Source organism: Echiichthys vipera, assembly GCF_963691815.1.
Source record: "Echiichthys vipera genome assembly, chromosome: 18".
Classification (NCBI taxonomy): Eukaryota; Metazoa; Chordata; class Actinopteri; order Perciformes; family Trachinidae; genus Echiichthys; species Echiichthys vipera.
The window spans coordinates 26,941,934-26,963,068 of NC_139843.1; the positions used below are offsets into that span (position 1 = coordinate 26,941,934).

A 21,135-nucleotide genomic window follows, 5' to 3' on the forward strand; every position below is an offset into this window, starting at 1 on the left:
CTCTACAGAGGAATTGTTGGGTCTATGTAAATCATAAATAAGTCATTGAGTGTGGTCTTTACCTACTCTGTAAAGTGTCCTGAGATAACTTTTGTTATGATTTGACACTATAAAATAAAATTGAATTGAATTGAATTAATTATTCAACAATACTTGCATATTATGGAGTTTATTTTCATAAATAATACGGCGAACAGGAAAAATAATGTCTACACACTGATGCTGTTAGGATAGGAGCATAGTTTATCATATATCACAGTTTTTATACAGTCTTTACTTTTATGGTTTTATTTTCGTTTTATTTTTGTTTTCAAAATCAGATCAAATGGATAGATATGAAAAGACATGTCATCACAATACGTAATGATGCAGTTTCGCTGATTAACTGACAAATGACGAGTGTCTTATGAGTTGGCTCTGACTGCCACGCACTGTTCTCAAGGTTCGTTTGGATCTCTGGGAATAGGGAAATAAAAAAATGCAAGTTGCATCAGCATACTGTGCTCTCTCTGTAACTGCCTGAAAGACATAAATAACTGGATGTCAATTAACTCTGCGACTTAACTCCAATAAGCCTGATATCCTTGTCATTGGACCCCAGCACATTACCAAACATATACTGCCATCTATTGGTCATGTGTCACAACATGTAAAGCCTGTTTCAAGACACCTTGGTGTCTTGCTTGACAGCCATCTTTGCTTTGATCAAAATATTACCAAGACTGTGCAGTCATACTTTTACAATCTTAGAAACATCCCAAAAATAAGATCGATTTTTGACTTCAGAGATGCAGAAACTACGACGACTCCAGATGGTACAGAACTCTGTTGCTTGACTCCTAACCAGAACTAAAAGGGCTGATCATATCACACCAGTTCTCGCCTCACTGCACTGGCTCCCGGTGAGTTTTAGGATCAATTTTAAGATTTTATTAATTGCTTTTAAGGCTCTCCATGACCTGGCTCTAGACTATATTTTAGACTTCTCAACCCCCTACATGTCTGAGTGTAATCTTAGATCCTAAGGGCGAGGCCACCTGGTTGTTCCTGAGTCCAGGCTGAAAACTAAGGGTGATAGGGCCTTTGCCATCAGGGCCCTGAGGCTCTGGAACAACCTGCCTGAGAAGAGCAGGCTGTCGGACTTAGTGTCAGCTTTTAAGTCTCATCTCAAGACCTTTTTTTATCGCATTGCTTACCCTGACTTTTTCTGAGTTGTTTTATACTGATTATTTAATTATTTGTTTTGTTTTACTTGTATGTTTTATGTGCTTTTATTTTGTTTTTATTGTAAAACACTTTGTAACTATGTTTCGAAAGGTGCTATAGAAATAAAGTTATTATTATCAATGTCCTGTTTCTCAAAAGTAATCGGTGTCCTTGGCGGTAAGTCAGATTCGTTCCCTGTGGGGGTTGGCCTCCGCCGGGGGTGTGCTTTGTCACCAATCCTGTTTGTGATTTTCATGGACAGGATATATACAAGGCGTAATCGTGGTGGGGAGGGGTTGCATTTCGGTGGGGTGAGGATCTCGTCTCTGATTTTTGCAGATAACGTGGTCCTGATGGTGTCGTCGGGTAAGTGATCTTCAGCACTCACTGGATCGGTGCGCAGCTGAGTGTGAAACGGCTGGGATGAGGATCAGCACCTCTACATCTGAGGCCATGGCTCTCTGCAGGAAACCAGTGGATTGTGTACTCCAGGTAGGGAATGAGTTTTTACCCCAAGTGAAGGAGTTCAAGTACCTCTGATCTTGGTCACGAGTGAGGGGACGATAGAGCGTGAGTTTGGCCGGAGAAACAGAGCAGCGGGGGCGCTATTGCAGTCGCTCTACTGCACTGTTGTGATGATAAGAGAGCTGAGCCAGAAGGCAAAGCACTCGATCTACCGGTCAATGCTTGTTCCTACCCTACCCCTATGATCATCAAAGCTGGGTCATGACCGAAAGAACGAGGTCGCGGGTATAAGCGGCCAAAATGGGTTTTCTCAGGAGGGTGGCTGGAGTTTGCCTTAGAGATAGGGCGAGAAGTTCAGCCATCTGTGAGGAAAATTGGAGTAGAGCCGCTGCTCCTTTGCGTTGAAGGGAGCCAGTTGAGGTGGTTCAGGGATCTAGTAAGGATGCTCCCTGGGCGCCTCCATAGGGAAGTGTTCCAGGTACGTCCAGCTGGAAGGAGGCCTCGGGGAAGACCCAGGACCAGGTGGAGAGATTATATCTCCACACTGGCCTGGCAACGCCTCTGGATCCCTCAGTTAGAGCTGGTTAATGTGGCCCGTGAAAGGGAAGTTTGGGGTCCTCTGCTAGAGCTGCTGCCCCTGCGACCCAATCCCGGATAAGCGGTTAAAGATGAAGATGAAGATGTGCTGTGATAACAGCCTGTTTACGACCTGCTCCTAGTGGACACTCTGAGCACTGCAGTTTTTGATGCTTCCTTATTGGATCAACCAGGAGGTCGCTGTGGTGGGGGCTCGGGCAAAACATGTTGTTTATGCTACATTTTGCTGAACTTTTACTTCCCTTTGAATCATGCATCAGGCACGGCTTTCTCGCCCTCAAAAAAGCCTAACTAAGCCTCTAAGTTTATCTCGTACAAGTAAGGGTATGAGATAAACTTAGGTTTTGGCAAACAATGCCCAAAAAAATGCCTGTTTATTCCAGCTTGTTACAGGCAGAATTATTGTGAACTTGACAGTGAAGGAAAAAGTAGTTCCGGTTAAATCTGCACACATTTGAATGCTAAGATTTCTTTATACCAATGACTGCTGATTTCTTCTGTTCTATTCTGGAACTAGAACTGTTTTGTTGTATGTCTGAAACTTTGTTTAATGTGCTGCTGCTGTCTTGACAAGGACACTTCTAAAGGACAGCTTTAATCTCAATGGGGCTTTTTCTGGTTATTTGTTTATTAATAAAACTGAATATATTCTTATTATGTTACTTAGTGGGACCTTTGTCTCTCTCTGCCCTTACAGTTGTCCGATTGACTCATTGTACTGCAACGTTTTGTTCTCCATGTACAAAACAAAATACCACCTATTTGTAAAAGCATGGAAACATAAAGAGTCATCCTCTCAGCCATCTGACAGGACCCAATCAAACTTTTGTGGCTGGCGTTTCCAAACTGTTGACGGTAGTGTGTGTTTCATAGCAGTACTATAATACCTCTATACATGTCTCTTCTTACCTCCAGCTCAAAGTACCACTTCCCTGCATTAACACAGTAGGTCTTTTCTGCTCTGAAAATGCGGAACCTCTCAGCAGATATGTTGTTGGGGTCAGATTGAGCTGCTGGATGAGAAGAAGGCATGGATGGAGGGAGGGAGGGGGAGGCAGAAGGAGCAGTCTAATGAGCAATCTCCTCAATACAATTTCATGGAACATCTTACCATTGTATGCTATACTTTTTTTAAATACAAAATATACAAATATTCCTTAAAATGACAGGTTATTGGATGAAGTGATACAATGACAAGTAGATATTGTACCATGGTCCTGGTCCGGAGCTTCCAGGTTGTATCCATATCCCAACAGAGTCCTGACGGCCTCTCTCAGACTGTCTTTGTTAGACTTCTTGGTTCTCTCATCCAGCAGAACGTAGGGGACCAGACGAGGGTTTCTGCGACTCTTCACATCCTGAGAAGAGACAGCGCCCAGATGAATTAAAGGTAAATAACCAATTACTTTTTACCAATATACTTTATGGTGCTGGCTGGGGAGAGTGAAAGAGTTGTGCTTGACCACCCTTCATTATTATCACTGAGCCGCAAGACCAAGACATGGGAAACCCTTACAGCTCCAGCCGAGCTGCAACAAAACAGTAAAACATTAGTTGTCTTGGTACATTGAGAAACTATTGGTTCTAGTCAGCCAACTGGGTCTATTGGGGGGGGGGAATGGTTATCCACGAGCCACTCAGAGAATTACCAAATGGTGAGATTGCCTCTTAAGAAAAAAACAAAATAGACCTTTTCTATGTCAATTTGCACTGGTATGACTCTGCAAAGCTACTCAGAAGGCTGCTTTCTTAAACACAGAATGTTATAAAGGATATTTGACATTATTAGACATTATATACACAATTAATCACATTGTCAATCAATTCTTAACAGCAAGAATATAAAGAATAAATCAAAAGAAGTTAAAAAGCTAAATAGTACTGTACATTTATTTAAAAAATTATATATATATATATATATATATATATATATATATATATATATATATATATATATATATACACACACATGTATATCTATATGACACCATTTCTCTCCGGGAACCATCACCATATCATGTTGGAGAGGTTTGTGTGTCCCTGTGAACCTGAGGGCTGTGTTGTCTGGAGCTTAGTGCTCCTGGTAGGGTCTCCCATTGAAGAGTGGTCTCAGGTGAGGGGCCGGACAAAGAATGGTTCACAAAGACTTTATGGAACAACAAGGAAGAGGAAGAGGAAGAGGAAGAGGAAGAGAGACCCTGCCCGGAAAAAGCCCGGGGCCCCCGTCTGGACCCAGGCCCAGAGGGCTCACCGGCGAGCGCCTGGTGGCCGGGTTTGCCACGGAGCTCGGCCGGGCACAGCCCGAAAAAGTGACGTGGCACCTCCCCCCTCTCCATCCTGTGGGCCCACCACTCGTAGGAGGAACAACTGGGGTCGGGTGCGCTGCTGCACTGGTGGCAGTGAAGGTGAGGGGCCTCGACGGACCAGACACGGGCAGCAGAGGTTGGCTCTGGGGACATGGAATGTCAGCTCTCTGTGGGGGAAGCTTGTGCAGGACATTGAGCGCAACAAGTTAGATCTGTTGGGGCTTACCCCCACGCACAGTCTCGGTTCTGGAACCGTACTCCTTGATAGGGGTTGGACCCTATTCTATTCTGGAGTTGCCCAGGGTCGTGAGGCGCCGGGTGGGGGTGTGGATACTTACAATCCCCCGGCTGAGAGCCGCGGTGTTGGGATTTACCCCGGTGGACGAGAGGGTCGCCTCCTTGCGCCTACGGGAGGTAGGGGGGAAAACTCCCTGACTGTTGTTTGTGCATATGCACCGAACAGCAGTTTAGAGTATTCAGCCTTCTTGGAGATTCGGAATTGAGTCCTGCATGGGGCTCCAGTAGGGGAATCTATAGCTCTGCTGGGAGACTTCAACTCCCACGTGGGCAATGATGGAGATACCTGGAGAGTGTGATTGGTAGGAATGGCCTGCCTGATCTAAATCCGAGTGGTCCTCTGTTATTAGACTTCTGTGCTAGTCAGGGATTGTCTATAACATACACCGTGTTCAAACATAAGGATGCTCATAAGTGTAGGTGATACCAGAGCACCCTAGGCCAAAGGTCGATGATTGATTTTGTGATCGTATCATCTGATCTGAGGAAATTAATCCTTACCCCAAGTGAAGGAGTCCAAGTACCTCGGGATCTTGTTCACGAGTGAGGGGACGATGGAGCGTGAGTTTGGCCGGAGAATCCAAGCAGCAGGGGCGCTATTGCAGTCACTTTACCGCGACGTTGTGACAAAAAGAGAGCTGAGCCAGAAGGCAAAGCTTTCGATCTACCGGTAAATCTTCGTTCCTACCCTCACCTATGGTCATGAAAGCTGGGTCATGACCAAAAGAACGAGGTCACGGGTGCAAGCGGCCGAAATGGGTTTTCTCAGGAGGGTTGCCTGGAGTCTCCCTTAGAGATAGGGTGAGAAGTTCAGCCATCTGTGAGGAACTTGGAGTAGAGCCGCTGCTCCTTTGTGTTGAAAGGAGCCAGTTGAGGTGGTTCGGGCATGTAGTAAGGATGCCCCCAGGCACGTCCAGCTGGGAGGAGGCCTCTGGGAAGACCCAGGACTAGGTGGAGAGATTATATCTCCACACTGGTCCGGGAGCGCCTAGGGATCCCCCAGTTGGAGCTGGTTAATTTGGAAAGGGAAGTTTGGGGTCCCCTGCTAGCGCTGCTGCCCCCGCGACCTGACCCCGGATAAGAGGTTGAAGATGAGATGAGATGAGACCATTTCTAAATCACCCTGAGCATTGCTCTCTGCATTATATGAAAAAAGGTTTTCATAAGAGCACATTTCAGACAACGTATCTGCCGATATCTGGCTCTAGCAGATGTAATTGCGAACAAGGATTATGGGCTTACATCCTTGGTATAAAATCAACGCAAACAGTTGCTTGACTGAAATTAAGTTAATTTGCCATGAATATTATCTGTTAGATTCTGTTTCAGAGCTGTTTTACAACCACAGCTGAGCTGATACAACTTAGACTCACATGCGCTTCAACTGTAACATTGGATAGCATACACTATCAGTTTAATTCCTTACGACTTATTTTGTCCTTTAGAAGACTTGAAGTGGTTTATAACGGCAGACTCATTCACCTGAAAATATTACATATGTAGGTTAAAAGTCACAAATGTTAAAAGTAAGCCGACTCTTCCCTACAGTACACTTCTCTACATCTTTGGAGCAGACTGGTCAGCCAATCAATCAAGTCATCAAACTGTCCAACTGACACCCAACAAGTGACATTCAGAGATAAAACTCAAAGTCATCACTCTCTGTCTCAACACATGAACAAACCCACACACAGTGCCCAATGTTTAACAATATTTGTCAAAGGTCACGTGATGACGCCGAGTAAGATGGCTGCTTAGGCTGAGAGCTGCGACACCACCCTTTGACATTTTGTGTGAATATATCGGCTTTTGTTCTTTTTTCCACATTTTTCTCTCACAAATTGCCGATTGTAACTTTTTCTCACCACCGATATGCCGAATAACCGGAAAAATGATGCAAGTGCATCTCAACAACAACAGAGCACCAGGGCTAACGTTAGCTCTAGAGCTAACCCGCCCTCTCCTGATGCGCCTGCCCCGCAGCCCGTGGATGAGTCAACTTCCATTGCTAAAATACATGAGCTTCTTCAAGAACTATCAGAGTCTCAAACGAAAATCCACAACGACCAAACCAAACACTTTGCAGACATCCGTAAAGACGTGTCAGAAACGAGAAGAGCTGTCGAGGCGGTCGAAGCTAAATTAGGTGACGTGCTAACCAGGATGACTAACGCCGAGGCTCGTTTGGACATGCTAGAAGAAACAGAGAGGCAGCGGTGCGACTCGCCCCCGGCTGCGGCTTCTGAGGTTGAAAGGCTGAGCGCCAAGCTAACTGAGTATGAGGACCGGGAAAGGCGAGTTAATCTACGCATTTATGGATTCCCAGGGTTGAAGATAAAGATGCTATATCGTTTTTGAGAGCTACCCTCCCTGAAATCCTCCGAGATGACTTCCAAGGGGGTCTGGATTTGGAGCGTGCCCATCGGTTGCTGTTGCCAGCTAAGCCCGGAGCCCCCCCAAGGCCTTTCATCGTGCGCTTCCTGAGGTTTCAACAGAAGGAGCGGGTGAGACAACTGGCGAGAGAAATCGGAGACGTCCGTTGGCAGAATCACAAAATAAGCTTCTATCAAGATTTCTCCAAGGCCACGCAGGAGCGACGACACTCCTTTCTGGAGTGTAAACGTCTGCTTCACTCAGCTAAAATCCCGTTTGGCATCGGGTATCCAGCTGTGCTTTCATTCACAACGGCAAGCGGGGTAAAGCATCGTTTTGATGACCCTAAGAAGGCTCTGAAATGCATCAAAAACCTGTAAGTGACACTGACCTCAAATGACCCCCCCCCCCACACACACACACACCGTCAGAGTGACCTGGGTGAGTCAACGTGATTTATGTTTATCTTCATATCTTCAGCCCCCTCTCTGATGGACATTTTGATGAACATTTTTAGTTTCATTATATTGAAGATGGGAATGTTTTGTTTTGCTCTTTCATCCCGGCGTCATTACTATTGTTTTTATTGGCATACATTGTATTATAATCTATAGGCCATATGTGCACTATCAGTAGGTGTGCATTCATACTGTATCTGTGCCTAGGCTGCAAGTGATGTGGATCCACGGGGTGTGTGTGTGGGATGGGGAGCTTGTCCAAAGATGTCACAGACTGCTAAAGGTGTCACATAACTGTTACAAACCAGATGTTTTATTGCTAGAAGAGGGGGGGGGGATGGAAAAAAAAAAGAAAAAAAAAAAAATGTTCACACTGTTGCTATTTTTGATATTTGATAATTGGTGGTGTTGCTGCCTTACTTGGGTGGCCAGAAACTCATAGTTCTTTGAGTTAGTTGTCCGGTTGTGGATTAATCAGGAAGGTTTGAAAGTACTTTTCTTCTTCACCTTCCTTTGTTCTTTTTGGTGTTTTTGATGTTTTTTGTCCTTTCTTGTTTTGGGGTGCTTTTCTTTTTTGGATCCAGACTTCTCTCTTACCACTATGGAGGCACAACTTCTTTTATCGTATGACTGCTCTTAATCTCATTTCAGTCAATGCCAGGGGTCTTAACATTCCACACAAAAGAACTACTGTACTAGATTTTCTCTGTAAGAAAAATATAGATTTTGCTATGATTCAGGAATCACATCTATTATCCAAAGATGCGGGTCGCTTAGCTAATAAGTTTTATCACCCCATTGCAACTTCTTCTGCATCTACTAAATGTAGAGGAGTAATGGTACTGTGTAAACGAAAACTGAAATTTGATATGATTGACTCTTGGGCAGACGATGCGGGTCGGATGGCCATTGCTAAAATCCGTATGGATGGGAAAAACATTGCACTTATTTCTGCTTATGCCCCTAACGCATTTGATGCCGCTTTTTATGGACTATTAACTAAAGCTTTGCTTGATCTCACAGGATTTCATTTAGTTCTAGGGGCAGATTTCAATGCGGTGTGGGACAGCAGTATGGACAAAACGGGCGGCATTGAGACCAGAGACCAACGTCTTGCATCCGAGGCGCTGCGCCAGTGGGCAGCTGAGACGGGCATGGTTGATATTTGGCGTATGTTAAACCCTTCTCTAAAAGACTTTTCATTTTACTCAGGAAGGCATAAATCCTTTTCGAGGTTAGATTTTATCTTCGCCTCCCAAGATTTATTTCAAAATATTCAAAATGCTCATTATATTCCAGTTACCTGGTCTGACCACAAACCAATACATTGTTCGGTTACTGTTCGTCCATCTTCTACTAAAGCCCCTAGGTGGCGCTTTAACTCATCCTTACTTCGAGATGAAAAATTTAAAACTCAGTTTGAAAGCAATTTTAGCGAATTTCTGGAGTTTAATGTCGGCTCTGTTTCTGATCCTAGAATACTTTGGGAGGCAGTGAAGGGCTTTATAAGAAGCAATACCACCTTATATGCCTCAACACGAAATAAGGAGCGCTCGGCCAAATTGGAGGATTTGGAATTAAAATATGCAACTCTTGATGCCACCTTGCAACATAATTTTAATGACCACACAGCCCTACAGAAGGAAATGATTAAAAAAGAGATTAATTCTCTTTTGAAACGCCGTTCAGAATTCCTCATGCACAAAACGAGGCAAACTTACTATTTTAACTCCTCTAAACCCAGTCACCTCTTAGCAATGAAGCTTCGAAATGATGAGCACTTTGCTGATATTTTTTGCATTAAAGATAAAGATGACATCATACAATCTGACCCAAAAAAAAGTAAATGCTTCTCTTGCCTCCTTTTATCAGGAGCTGTATAGTTCGGAAAATCATTTTGATAAACATGCCTGCAATAATTTCTTAAATGACATTAAATTATCTCGCCTTAGCGAAGATGACTCTGTAAAACTAGATGCCTCTGTTACTTTACAGGAGTGTGAAGCAGCAGTCAGAGAAATGCGTAAAGGTAGATCACCAGGGCCGGACGGAATCCCACCCGAATTCTATCTTACTTTCTGGCCTTTGATTGGTCCACTGCTAGTGGACATGATCCAATATTCAATAGAAGTGGGTTCATTTTCGAGAGATGTTAATTCGGCTTTAATCTCACTCCTTCTTAAAAAGGGAAAGGATCCGGTCGAGTGCTCCAGTTACAGGCCTCTTTCACTTTTAAATGCAGATTTAAAGGTTTTTGCTAAATTACTGGCCCGGCGGCTTCAAGGCTATATGACAGTATTGGTTCACAGTGACCAAACAGGGTTTATAAAGTCTAGATTGGCAACGGATAACGTTAGACGATTATTGCATGGTTGCATGGTTGTATTATAGATGGTGTTCAAACCTTGAGTTCCCCTGCTGCTGTTCTTTCCCTAGATGCGATGAAGGCCTTCGACCGCCTGGAGTGGCCCTTTCTATGGTCAGTGCTAGAGTCTATGGGATTTGGCATGCCGTTCATTAATATGATTAAGGTGCTGTATAAAAACCCAACAGCCGTGGTTCTAACAGGCAAAACTAGCTCTCCTCCCTTTGCTATATCGAGAGGGTCAAGGCAGGGCTGTCCTCTCAGCCCTCTGTTATTCGCCCTTTCTCTTGAACCACTAGCGCAGGCCATCCGTATGTCTCCCACAATTTCCCCAATTACCATTAGAGGAACACACCATCACATTTCGCTTTATGCCGATGATGTTTTATTGTATTTAAACAACCCAGTGCAATGTATACCACATGTTTTGTCAACCTTTGAAGATTATGGCAAGCTTTCCGGTTTTAAAATAAATTGGCAGAAATCCGCCTTGCTCCCTTTGAATCTGGCCATGTATGATGTACCTATCCCTGCATCCATTCCAGTTTGTAAAAACTTTATTTATCTCGGGATTGATATTTACTCTTCTGTACAGACAATAGCTAAAAACAACTTTGGTAATACACTTAATAAAATCATTGCAGATCTAGACAGGTGGTCTAACCTGCCAAATTCACTCCGTGGCAGGGTAGCTATAATTAAAATGAATATTCTGCCCAGAGTCAATTTTGTAAGCTCAATGCTTCCCCTTCCTCCGCCCCCTCAATATTGGTGCAAATCACAATCAGCTATAACAAAATTTATTTGGCGTGGTAAACGACCCCGCATTAATCTCACCACAATGCAGCGAGAAAGACAAGCTGGCGGTTTGTCTCTCCCAAACTTTAAAATGTATAAGTGGGCCTTTACACTTAGGCCTTTATTAACTTGGTTTAAACCTAATGCTCAGGTATCATGGCGTGCCCTAGAGGAGCAGATACTAGCCCCATATTCGTATGCTAGCTTTTTGCATTCTAACATCTCAGTCCACCAATGTCGTTTAAGATTTGGATCCATGATTTCATATTTATTACTTGTATGGAGGAGGGTGGAGAAGTTAGTTGGTTGCTCTTCTGGATGGGGCCCACATTCTCCAATATTTAACAATGATAGATTGTTGATCGGAGGTCAACACATTCATTTTCCTGACTGGGAAAGAAAAAACATTTGTACACTTAACGATATCTTTGGGGAAAAGGGGTTACTTACTTTTCAGGACATTTGTATTAAATATGGTATAACGCGTACCTCCTTTTTCTTTTATTTGCAACTGAGATCCACCTTAAAAAGCAATGGTATTTCATTACAGAGCCCTCTTGTTACACACCCAATCCGCAAATTGTTTGAATCTGCTGGAAATACAAGTGGTTTTGTTTCAAGACTTTATTGGTTCGTGTTGCGACACTCTTACAGACCTCTGGCATTAGATAAAACATGGAGGAAAGATATCCCAAATTTGAAAGCTACATTTAATTGGGATAGAGTATGGGTTGATGTAAGTTTAGCATCCAGAAATCCTGACCATCAACAAATACACTATAATTATATACATAGAGTATACTTTACTCCCAGGAAGCTTCATTTGATGAAAGTTATAAATGATCCTACATGTACGTTATGTTCTTCCAAAGTGATCGGCAGTTATTTTCACATGTTCTGGGAGTGCACACCAGTGGCGGAATTTTGGAAAATGGTTGCCTTGAATCTGTCTCAGTTGTTCAAGATCAGTTTGCCTTGTTTGCCTGCCACACTAATTTTAAATGACTTGTCAGGGCTGGGTCTGACACTGGACGAGAGGAGAGCTTTGCTGGCGGGAATCACAGCTGCAAAAAAACTAATTGCCACACGCTGGAAACCTCCTCACTCACTTTCCTTCCGAGCATGGATTTTAACGTACCTGGACATTGTCTATTTAGAGTTGTCAACAGCTCGAGTACACGGAGCCAAAGAATCCGCAATAGAGGCTTGGAACTCGCTCCTAACTGTCCTCCGTGCGCTTCAACTGTAGTGTGTGATTAAGACTATTGGAATCTGGATCCAGGGGGTGGGTGGTTTGTGTTGGGGTAGTCATTTTATTTATGTATTTTTTTTTTTTTTTTTTTTTTTTTTGTTATTTATTTATTTATTTTTCTTTGACCTTACTACATGCACATGTAATTTATTATTATTTTATTTGTATTATTATTTTAGTTTTATTGTTCACTTTCATGTATCTATACAGTACGTTTACAGGTATGGGTATATATGAATACATGGCTTATGATTTATTGTTGTATTATTGACTTGTACCTTTCTAAGTTTTTCAGTATAAAAAAGAAAATAAAAATTTGATCACAAAAAAAAACAACAATATTTGTCAAAGTGTCTACCTGTTGGATGCCATAGGTCCAGCCCTGGCGGATGCGATCTCTGGCCCAGACGTTGTGTGCGTTCTCAGCCAGTTTGTCCACCATGGCTTCCTGGGTGGAGGTCAGTTTGATGTGACTCAGGTCAAGAGGAGCAGGTTTATAGCCACCGGACAACTCATAGCTGCACAGATAGAGTGAATCACTGAAGCTAGCCAACTGCTCAACAAACTTCATGTACTTTTAATCATCTCATTAAATGTCTCATTGCCCCGACCACTGTATCATTACATCATGTAAGTATCATTCTGCATTCTGTCATTGATGACTTGGGACATTTATTATGTCATTATACTGATAGTTGAGGGGACTTACGTTGATGACAATTTCATGCTCTTGACTTTCTCTACAGCGTGTTCATCTGCTAGACCAACATGGCAACCCAAGGCCAGGAGAGTTCTGCAACACACACACACAAACCCACCTATGATCACATCATTTAGTGTTCAGGAGCCTCATTACAGTGACTTCCTAAGTCTGAAATCCTATCCTATTTCAGTTTAGGATAACATTTGGTATTACAGAAACATGTTTCTGAACTACATTCAGGAAAAAACTTATTTTAGGATGGGAATTACAGCAACATTCTAACTTGGGGATTTTCCCAAGTTAGGAATCCTAAATTAGGATGGCATGGACCGCTGGAAGCAGCACTGTTGTTAGGTCTGTACGACAATGACATAGAAGATGGGAACAACATGAACACTGAAATATGTGATTGAAAGGTTACTCACACCGTGTGATGATCATTTTTCCAGACCATGTATTAATTGGCGTTTATCAACTTATAAGATGATTGTAATTCAAATAATCTTTTATTCTAATAAATTATCATTAATTAATTATTATGGAGGTGAAACTTAGCTATGGCAGACACCAAAAATGATACATGTTCACCAGCAAGTGGCGCTACAATCAAGTTGAACGCGTTTTTACCTGTAACTCCCACATCGTACCTCGAACATTCAAAAATCATACATTCAGGCATTCCCTGAACGTAGGTGAATCTTGGGATATAGGCCGCGCCCATTTACGCCTAGCCTTTTTTTCCGCTAATCACAATAAATGCAAAAGCTACTTTTTCAAAATCCTCCTAGGCCGAGTGTCCGATCAAGTTGAAACTTGGTACACGTAATGTTTGGATGGTCTTGACCAAAAGTTATCAAAAGAATTTAGATACTTTTATAAATGTGGAAGTTAAAGGAACATCTTCCTGTAGATTACAGTCAAAACAGGAAGTGCTGCGTATCTTCTCCAAATTGTGTCGGATCAACACAAAACTTGGTAATCTAGTTTCCTTTGTCTTACTAAGGCCCGCTACAAAATTAGACACCAACAAACCAACCACTAGGTGTTGCTGTTATGTAGAATTCATCATACCTCAGTAATTATAAGTCGCATTAACAAGAAACTTAGAACAATAGCTTCTGATGCTCGTCTGAGGCTTTGAGAAAAATATGACATCAATCAGCCAGGAGGTGGTGCTGTTTTGAATATCACTCATACTGGAGCATTAATTATACAAGTAATGGAAACAAACCTTTCAAGGGAGGTGAAGACTGGTGCCCCTACAGAACGTACCAAAAATGACATGTCCACTACATGTCCACTACAAGGTGGCGCTTTAATCAAGGAAAAGGCTTTTTGGCCTCTAACTTCCACATCGTTTTTAAATTAGATTTCTTTCATCCACATGTTTTCTGAAAGGCGCTGAATCTTGGGATATAGACCATGGCACATTTCTGCCTAGTAATTTTTATCTCAAAAAAAAAAAACTATTTTTCTGAACTCCTCTTAGGCTGAGAGTCTGATCACCAGGAAACTTTACAGGACTTATCCTTCAATCATCTAGATGAAAAGTTATCAGAAGAATTGTACATTGTGTAGTTATATTGAGCAGTATTAGGTATTAGTGGTTAAAACTCTAATGCCTCGAGCTAATCAGTGTTAGCCACGTCTGGTTGTTAGCGACTCTACTGGATTTATACGTTAATAGTTCATACACAAAAAAAACTGTCTTGATGGCTTATTTGATGTATGCAAGTGTCGAAAAAAACCCTGGGATGATTTTATGCCAGAATTTCACTTAAATGGTGTCACAGATAAATATTTGATCTAAATGTTATATCGTATGCAGTGCTGCATTACTTGAGAGTCTCCAAAGACATCTGTAAGTTATAGCTTCGTTCTTGTTCAGGAAGCTTGGAGAACTCCACCAGACAGGGATGTTGCCGCTTGTTATCATCTCGTACCTGAAACACACAGGCATACGTTTGAAGGTTAGGACAGTAAGAGAGCCTGTTGCTAAGCACCCTTTGATCTCAGGAACCACCGATAACCAGCTGCTGTGTAGCTGCTCAGTTCGGTCACCTCATTCAGGCACAACAGCACATTTGCGGGAGGAAACACATTTAACACCTGATATGATGTTACTGCTGGAGAACAGAAAATAGTTGAGAAGTTTACTGATACAAAAGAGGGAGGCTGCATTGATAGCTTTCTAAACTTATTTTGCTATAATTTTAATGACTTTAAGTTTGAAATACATTTTGTCCTCAGTTTAATGACATTAGGTAAATCATTCTGGGGCCTATTTTTCTGCAATTTCCCAGTTTGGTATCAATAAAGTATATCTATCTTATACAGCCTGACAAGGACTTGGCAAGTTGGACTGGTTTAAATTCTATTTGCTCACATGCTGTATGTAAAGTTGTTTGCCTGATTTTCATTTTTTTATTGACAAAACTAAGTAATGTTTTGTCTATGATATAAGGAAGGAGACCGTTGGTCTCATTATTACTGTGGTTGTGTAAGTCACATACTGGGAAATCGTTCTTCTGATCTACTTCACACTTGACAGGTGTATTGCTGGGGACCCAATGATTTGCTTTCTGTCAAATATGGTGGAATTTGGCCAATAGGTAGCACTGTAGCAGCGTCATCAAACTGTAAAAGAAGGATTTTTTATCTGTGTATGTGTGTGTGTCCTTCATATATCTCAAGAACCATTCATACTTTGCAGGTGTGTTGCTGAAGAACCAAGGAGGTGCATTCTCGAGTGTGAAGTCAAGCAGATGAGTGGTTCTTGAAAACGCTGTGAGCAGCACTTCCGGTCTGGACAGGCACTGAACTAGTCTCACTAAATTGCACATTCACGTTTTCATTGTTTTACTTATCTTATTTTCTTTGAGCATAGGAGATCATGACCTGACTCTCGCCAGATGAATTTCGTTCCACCTTGCTTCACTCACCTTCCTGGGATTGCTCGACTGGAAGCGATTTCAGGAGGCTGGGCCTTATCAAAAATCCTTGCATATGATTGGATAAACCACTTGTCCGTCATCTTTATTGACGTGCTACTTCAACCAGTCACATCGAAACCAACCGTGATGCTGATGAGAGCGACGGGCGAAAACATTGTTTCTACCAACAAAGCCTTCAGAGCCGTTCTCTAGTGTTCTTTTAAAGAAGAAATATTCTCTAGATTGGACAACACGGATGAAACAGCAGCATCCATATTGACACCTGCTTCCTCGATGCGAGCCGCCATTGTTGTCTGAATCACAACAGTCGTTTCTTCGCTACGCCACATCTATAAATCCCCTCCCGGAAGTCCTGATTGGCCTGACCATTTTTTGCAGACCATGAATTCTTTTTCCTACAAAACGATCCCAGATGGTTGAGTGGAGCTAGGCGTAGTCAAGATGGAAGCAAGGCGAGACGAAAGTCATCTAGCGATAGTTAAGGAGATGATACCTGGGGAATGTCCACACATCCCAAAACGACCCCCCCCCCCCCCCCATTCTTAAAAAGTTAACAAAAGCTGACCAATGACATCATCCCTTCACAAAATGTGTGAATTAGCTGTGCAGATGATAATGCAAGGGCGGCGTTCTGAGATCTATCCACTCTGGTACCCAGTTTCAGAAAATAACATTTTCAGGCTCCCATAATGCCATATCCGTCTGGGTGATCAGCCAAAAAATCAAACTTTTGCGGTTAAAAAAAAGGCGTGCTTGCAATAGTCCAGCCTAGAAGTAACAAATGCATGGACTAGTTTTTCTGCATCTTTCTGAGACACAATGTTCCTAATTTTCACAATATTACGCAAGTGGAAATATGCAGTCCTAGTTTATGTGAGAATCGAAGGACATATCCTGATCAAAAATAACAACAATATTCCTTACTGTGGTGCTGGAGTACAACATAACACCATCCAGAGTAACAATATCTTTAGCTAGTGAGTTTCGGAGGTCTTTGGGGCCAAGTACAATAACTTCAAAATTGCAGGTCATCCAGCTTTTTATTTCCTTAATGCACCTTTGAAGTTTATCTAACTGATCGGTTTCTTCTGGTTTGATCGAAAAATATAATTGTGTATCATCAGCATAACAATGAAAATGTATGGAGTGCTTCCTTATAATATTTCCTAAGTGAAGCATATATAAGGTGAATAGAATCGGTCCAAGGACAGAACCCTGTGGGGCTCCGTGACTGACTTTAGTGTGCATGGAGTATTTGTCGTTAACATGTACAAACTGAGATCTATCTGATAAATACGACTTAAACCAGCTTAATGCAGTTCCTTTAATGCCAATTAGAAGCTCCAGTCTCTGTAGCAGGATGCGATGGTTAATAGTGTCGAAGGCCGCACTAAGATCTAGTAAAACAAGTACAGAAACAAGTCCTTTGTCTGAAGGTATTAGAAGGTCGTTAGTATTTTTTTACCAGTGCTGTCTCAGTGCTATGATTCACTCTAAATCCTGACTGGAAGTCCTCAAATATCTCATTTTTATGTAAAAAGTCACACAGCTGATTGCAACTAATTTCTCAAGGATCTTAGAGAGAAAAGGAAGCTTAGGTATAGGTCCATAGTTGGTTAGTACCTCAGGATCAAGACTGGGCTTTTTAAGAGGAGGTTTAATTAGAGCTACTTTAAAATACTGCGGAACATAACCTGCTGATAAAGACATGTTAATCATATCTAATACAGGAGTGCTAACTAAAGGTAAAACTTCTTCTTTTGTCTCTAATAGTTATAAATTTGTCATTAAAGAAGGTCATGAAGTCGTTACTACCGAGGGTTATAGGAATACATGGCTCAATAGAGCTGTGGCTCTCTGTCAGCCTGGCTACAGTGCTGAAAAGAAATCTAGGATTGTTCTTATTCTACTCTATTAAAGATGAGTAATAGGCTGCTCTGGCATTTCTATATAATTTAAGACTTTCATGCCAAACTAAGCGAGATTCCTCCAATTTAGTAGAACGCCACTTACTTTCCAATTTTTCCGATTTGTTTTAATTCACGGGTTTGTGAGTTATACCACAGAGCTAACTTCCTCTGTTTCATTATCTTTTTTTTTAATGGAGCAAGAGAGTCAAGTATTGTTCGTAGTGAGCCTGCAACACTGTCAACAAGGTGATTCATTTCAGAGAGACTAACGTTAGTGTAGGAATCTTGAATATTAGGATAAGGCATTAAATTTAATGCAGATGGAATCGATTCCTTAAACCTAGTTACAGCACTATCAGATAAACATCTAGTGTAGAAACTTTTGCCCAGAGGTGAATAGTCCTGTAATATGAATTCAAAAGTTATTAAATAAGGGTCTGATAAAATAGAATTCTGTGATAAGACTATTAAGTCATTGATTTCCACACCATAAGCAAAAACAAGGTTGAGGGTGTGATTAAAACAGTGAGTAGGTTTATGTACACTCTGACTAAAACCAATCGAATCTGATAGAGAGATGCAATACTAAACGCAATACTAAGGCTATTATTATCAACGTCCACGTGAATATTAAAATGATACAAAGATTACTTTATCAGATTTAAGGACTAAATTTGACAGAAACTCTGAGAATTCAGACAGAAATTCAGAGTACGGACCAGGAGCACGGTACACTAAAACAAGTATAATTTGCTGCACAGTTTTCCAGGATGAATGTGAAAGACTAAGAACAAGACTTTCAAATGAATCATAGTTTAGTTTAGGTTTAGGGAGTCATAAATAGCTTCAATGCCTCCTCGACCACTGCCTCGACGAATATAAGTATTAATATGACTGGGAGGAGTGGATTCATTTAGGCTAACATATTCTTCATGACACAGCCAGGTTTCAGTCAGACAGAGTACATCAATATGGTTATCTGATATCAAATCATTTATTAATACAGCTTTAGATGACAGAGATCTGATGTTTAAAAGTCTACATTTGATTTTTTGATTTTGTTGCATTATTGCAGATTTGATGTTGATATGTATTGAGTATTTCTGTGTAGCTCCTCTTCTGTTCATTTTTTATTTAATTAACGTAGATGATCGTGAGGCACACAGCATTAGTTTAGGATACGGAGCTGGAAAGTGATATACTGAGCTGGAAAGTGATACACAGAGCGCGCAGAGAGGTGTGTAAGACTGCAGCTCTGCTTGCTGTGCGTCTGTGGTAAGGGCAGCGCAGAGAGGTGTATTAAACTGTGTCTCTGCATCCTGAACACTGGGTTGTTGTCAGGAGGTGGTGGTGGTGATGCAAGACTCGACAGTCAGGTCAATGTTGGCAGATTAAAGTCTTGACCCCTCCTGGTTAGGGTGCAGGCCCTCGTGTTTAAAAAGCCTGGGTCTGTTAAAAAAGGCCGTAAAGTTGTCCACGAATGGAATACTTTTCCCCAGGCAGTATCCTTTAAGCCACAGGTGCAGCTGGCGGAGGCGGCTGTACCGGAAGCCTGAAGATGGGCGAGGAGCTTCGCCTGAGTTGAGGCGACGGTGGAAAAATCCAGGAGGATTTTGTTCTTCTCCATGAGGTCACATTTTCTTTCAGTTTTGAGAGTGTGAGGAGACAGGACTCGCATACAGCCATTATATCGCAGCCTGTGCCCGGGATCCGTCACCCCGGGACACACAACCGTCACAGGGAGGTGAGTTAAATTAAATTCCGGCCCTGGAGCCGAATGTCCAGGGAGATCCCTCTTCACTCCTGGGCAGGCAGCCGCCTTCACCAGTTGTTTTTAGAACCCACTGAGTTGAAGAAATGTTTTAAAATTGGCGCCTTGCTAGTGCATTTCAGTGTCACAACTTCCGTGTTTTACTTCTCCGGTGTGATCAGAGGCAACCACGGGCCCGATGGTTAAATGCTTCGGTCCATCGTTTGAAGAAATAAATGCAATAAAAGCTGGGCACGAGTGATTCCAAATATGGAGACGATAAACTAAATCAAAAACAATATTTTCCGGAGCCAAATTGGCGGGAAACCCAGTGAAATCAAGCGCAATTCGTATGCGTATGCGTATGCGTATGCGTATGCGTATGCGTATGCGTATGCGTATGCGTAGATGACGTAGAAAGTACAATGCTGCAATGCAATGCAATACAATGCGATACAATACAGAGAGATACAGAGGCGGTGGTGGCGGTGGCAATCCTTACAGCATTTTAGTAATTTAGCATGCTTTCACATAATTAGTAATCTAACACAAACTACACAATGGAGGAATGTTGCAGTCAACCTCAGGATATGCAGAAAAACAATAGTATTGGGATTAGAAATCTGATACTGAAGGAATGTGAGAGTTGAGAAAGGAGAGTCAGGTAGCGTAACCTGAGCAGGGAGGTTTTTCTCTTTACAAAAAATGCACGGCTGAAGAATTGCGTGCCGAAGAGACGGGGGCTCGCCTCTGCACCACTGGTGAACGAATGAGAGTGTATATGTACGTGTCCGTGTACGTGTATGTGTACATGTACGTGTGGGTGAGAGTGTGTGTGCGTGTGTGTGCGTGTGAGTGCGTGTGAGTGTGTGTTTGGGATGGACAAAGTTTAAATTAGCAGGGATGTCCCAACAAGTCAAGCATGTGCAATTTCATTGTATATTGTAATGTATAATCTCATTGCACATGAGAGGCTCTGGGTTCTTTTGTCTGAGGTGTTTGCAGAGACCTGCTAACTGCGAATACTGATGTAAAAGACCCCTTTGCCAAGCAGAAAATGATTTGCTTTAAGAAGTAATCAGGTTTTCCTTGAGTAAAGAACACAACAAGACAAACATGTTAATTTGACATCCATTTCAATGTAAAGAGGAAGATGTCTGGAAGGGGCTTACAATCAGTGCAGTTTGTCTGATACTCACTGCTCCGTAGGTCCAGCCCAGTTCTATCTTGTTCATGACCCACAGTTCATGGATGTTTTCTGCAAGCTTCTCCCTGATCCTCTCCAAATGAGGAGGCAGCACGATCTACACACACAGAGAAAACTATTTACTATAGTTTATGAAATCCATCCCATAGTAGTCCTCTGAGATGGCAATAAACCCGGCAGTGGTCTGTACCTGGCTGGTGTCCACAGGTGTGGGGGTGAATGCTGCCTGGCTCAAGGTAATGGTGGGTCCCAGCAGGTCTTTTGCTTCAGTCTGGTCCTGACTGGCCTCCAGCTTCAGCTTCTCCCTGGGCAACACCGCTTCATAGCACGGAGCGTAACCTGGAGGAGGGAGGAACTTAAACTCCCCATGACGACCTCCGAGGAGGAAACGCACCCTGCAGTGTGACAGGAGGAGGAATCAAGGAGGAGGATTTTAACATGGGAAAATCTATTTATTGACTCTCCTAAACGTCAAAGGAAACTCTGTACACACA

General features: G+C 42.3%; 1 protein-coding gene across 1 annotated transcript in view; it reads right to left on the reverse strand.

Moving 5' to 3' along the window:
* ryr2a (ryanodine receptor 2a (cardiac)) overlaps positions 1–21,135 on the reverse strand; it is a gene marked incomplete at its 5' end in the record, with an annotated part of 336,158 nt that overhangs the window by 199,707 nt on the left and 115,316 nt on the right. Inside the window, 7 exons of the mRNA XM_083932619.1 lie at positions 3,178–3,281; positions 3,479–3,626; positions 12,476–12,635; positions 12,827–12,910; positions 14,660–14,763; positions 20,634–20,738; positions 20,832–21,036. Of these exons, the coding sequence (XP_083788745.1) occupies positions 3,178–3,281; positions 3,479–3,626; positions 12,476–12,635; positions 12,827–12,910; positions 14,660–14,763; positions 20,634–20,738; positions 20,832–21,036 (910 nt within the window). The remainder of the gene's footprint in view (positions 1–3,177; positions 3,282–3,478; positions 3,627–12,475; positions 12,636–12,826; positions 12,911–14,659; positions 14,764–20,633; positions 20,739–20,831; positions 21,037–21,135) is intronic.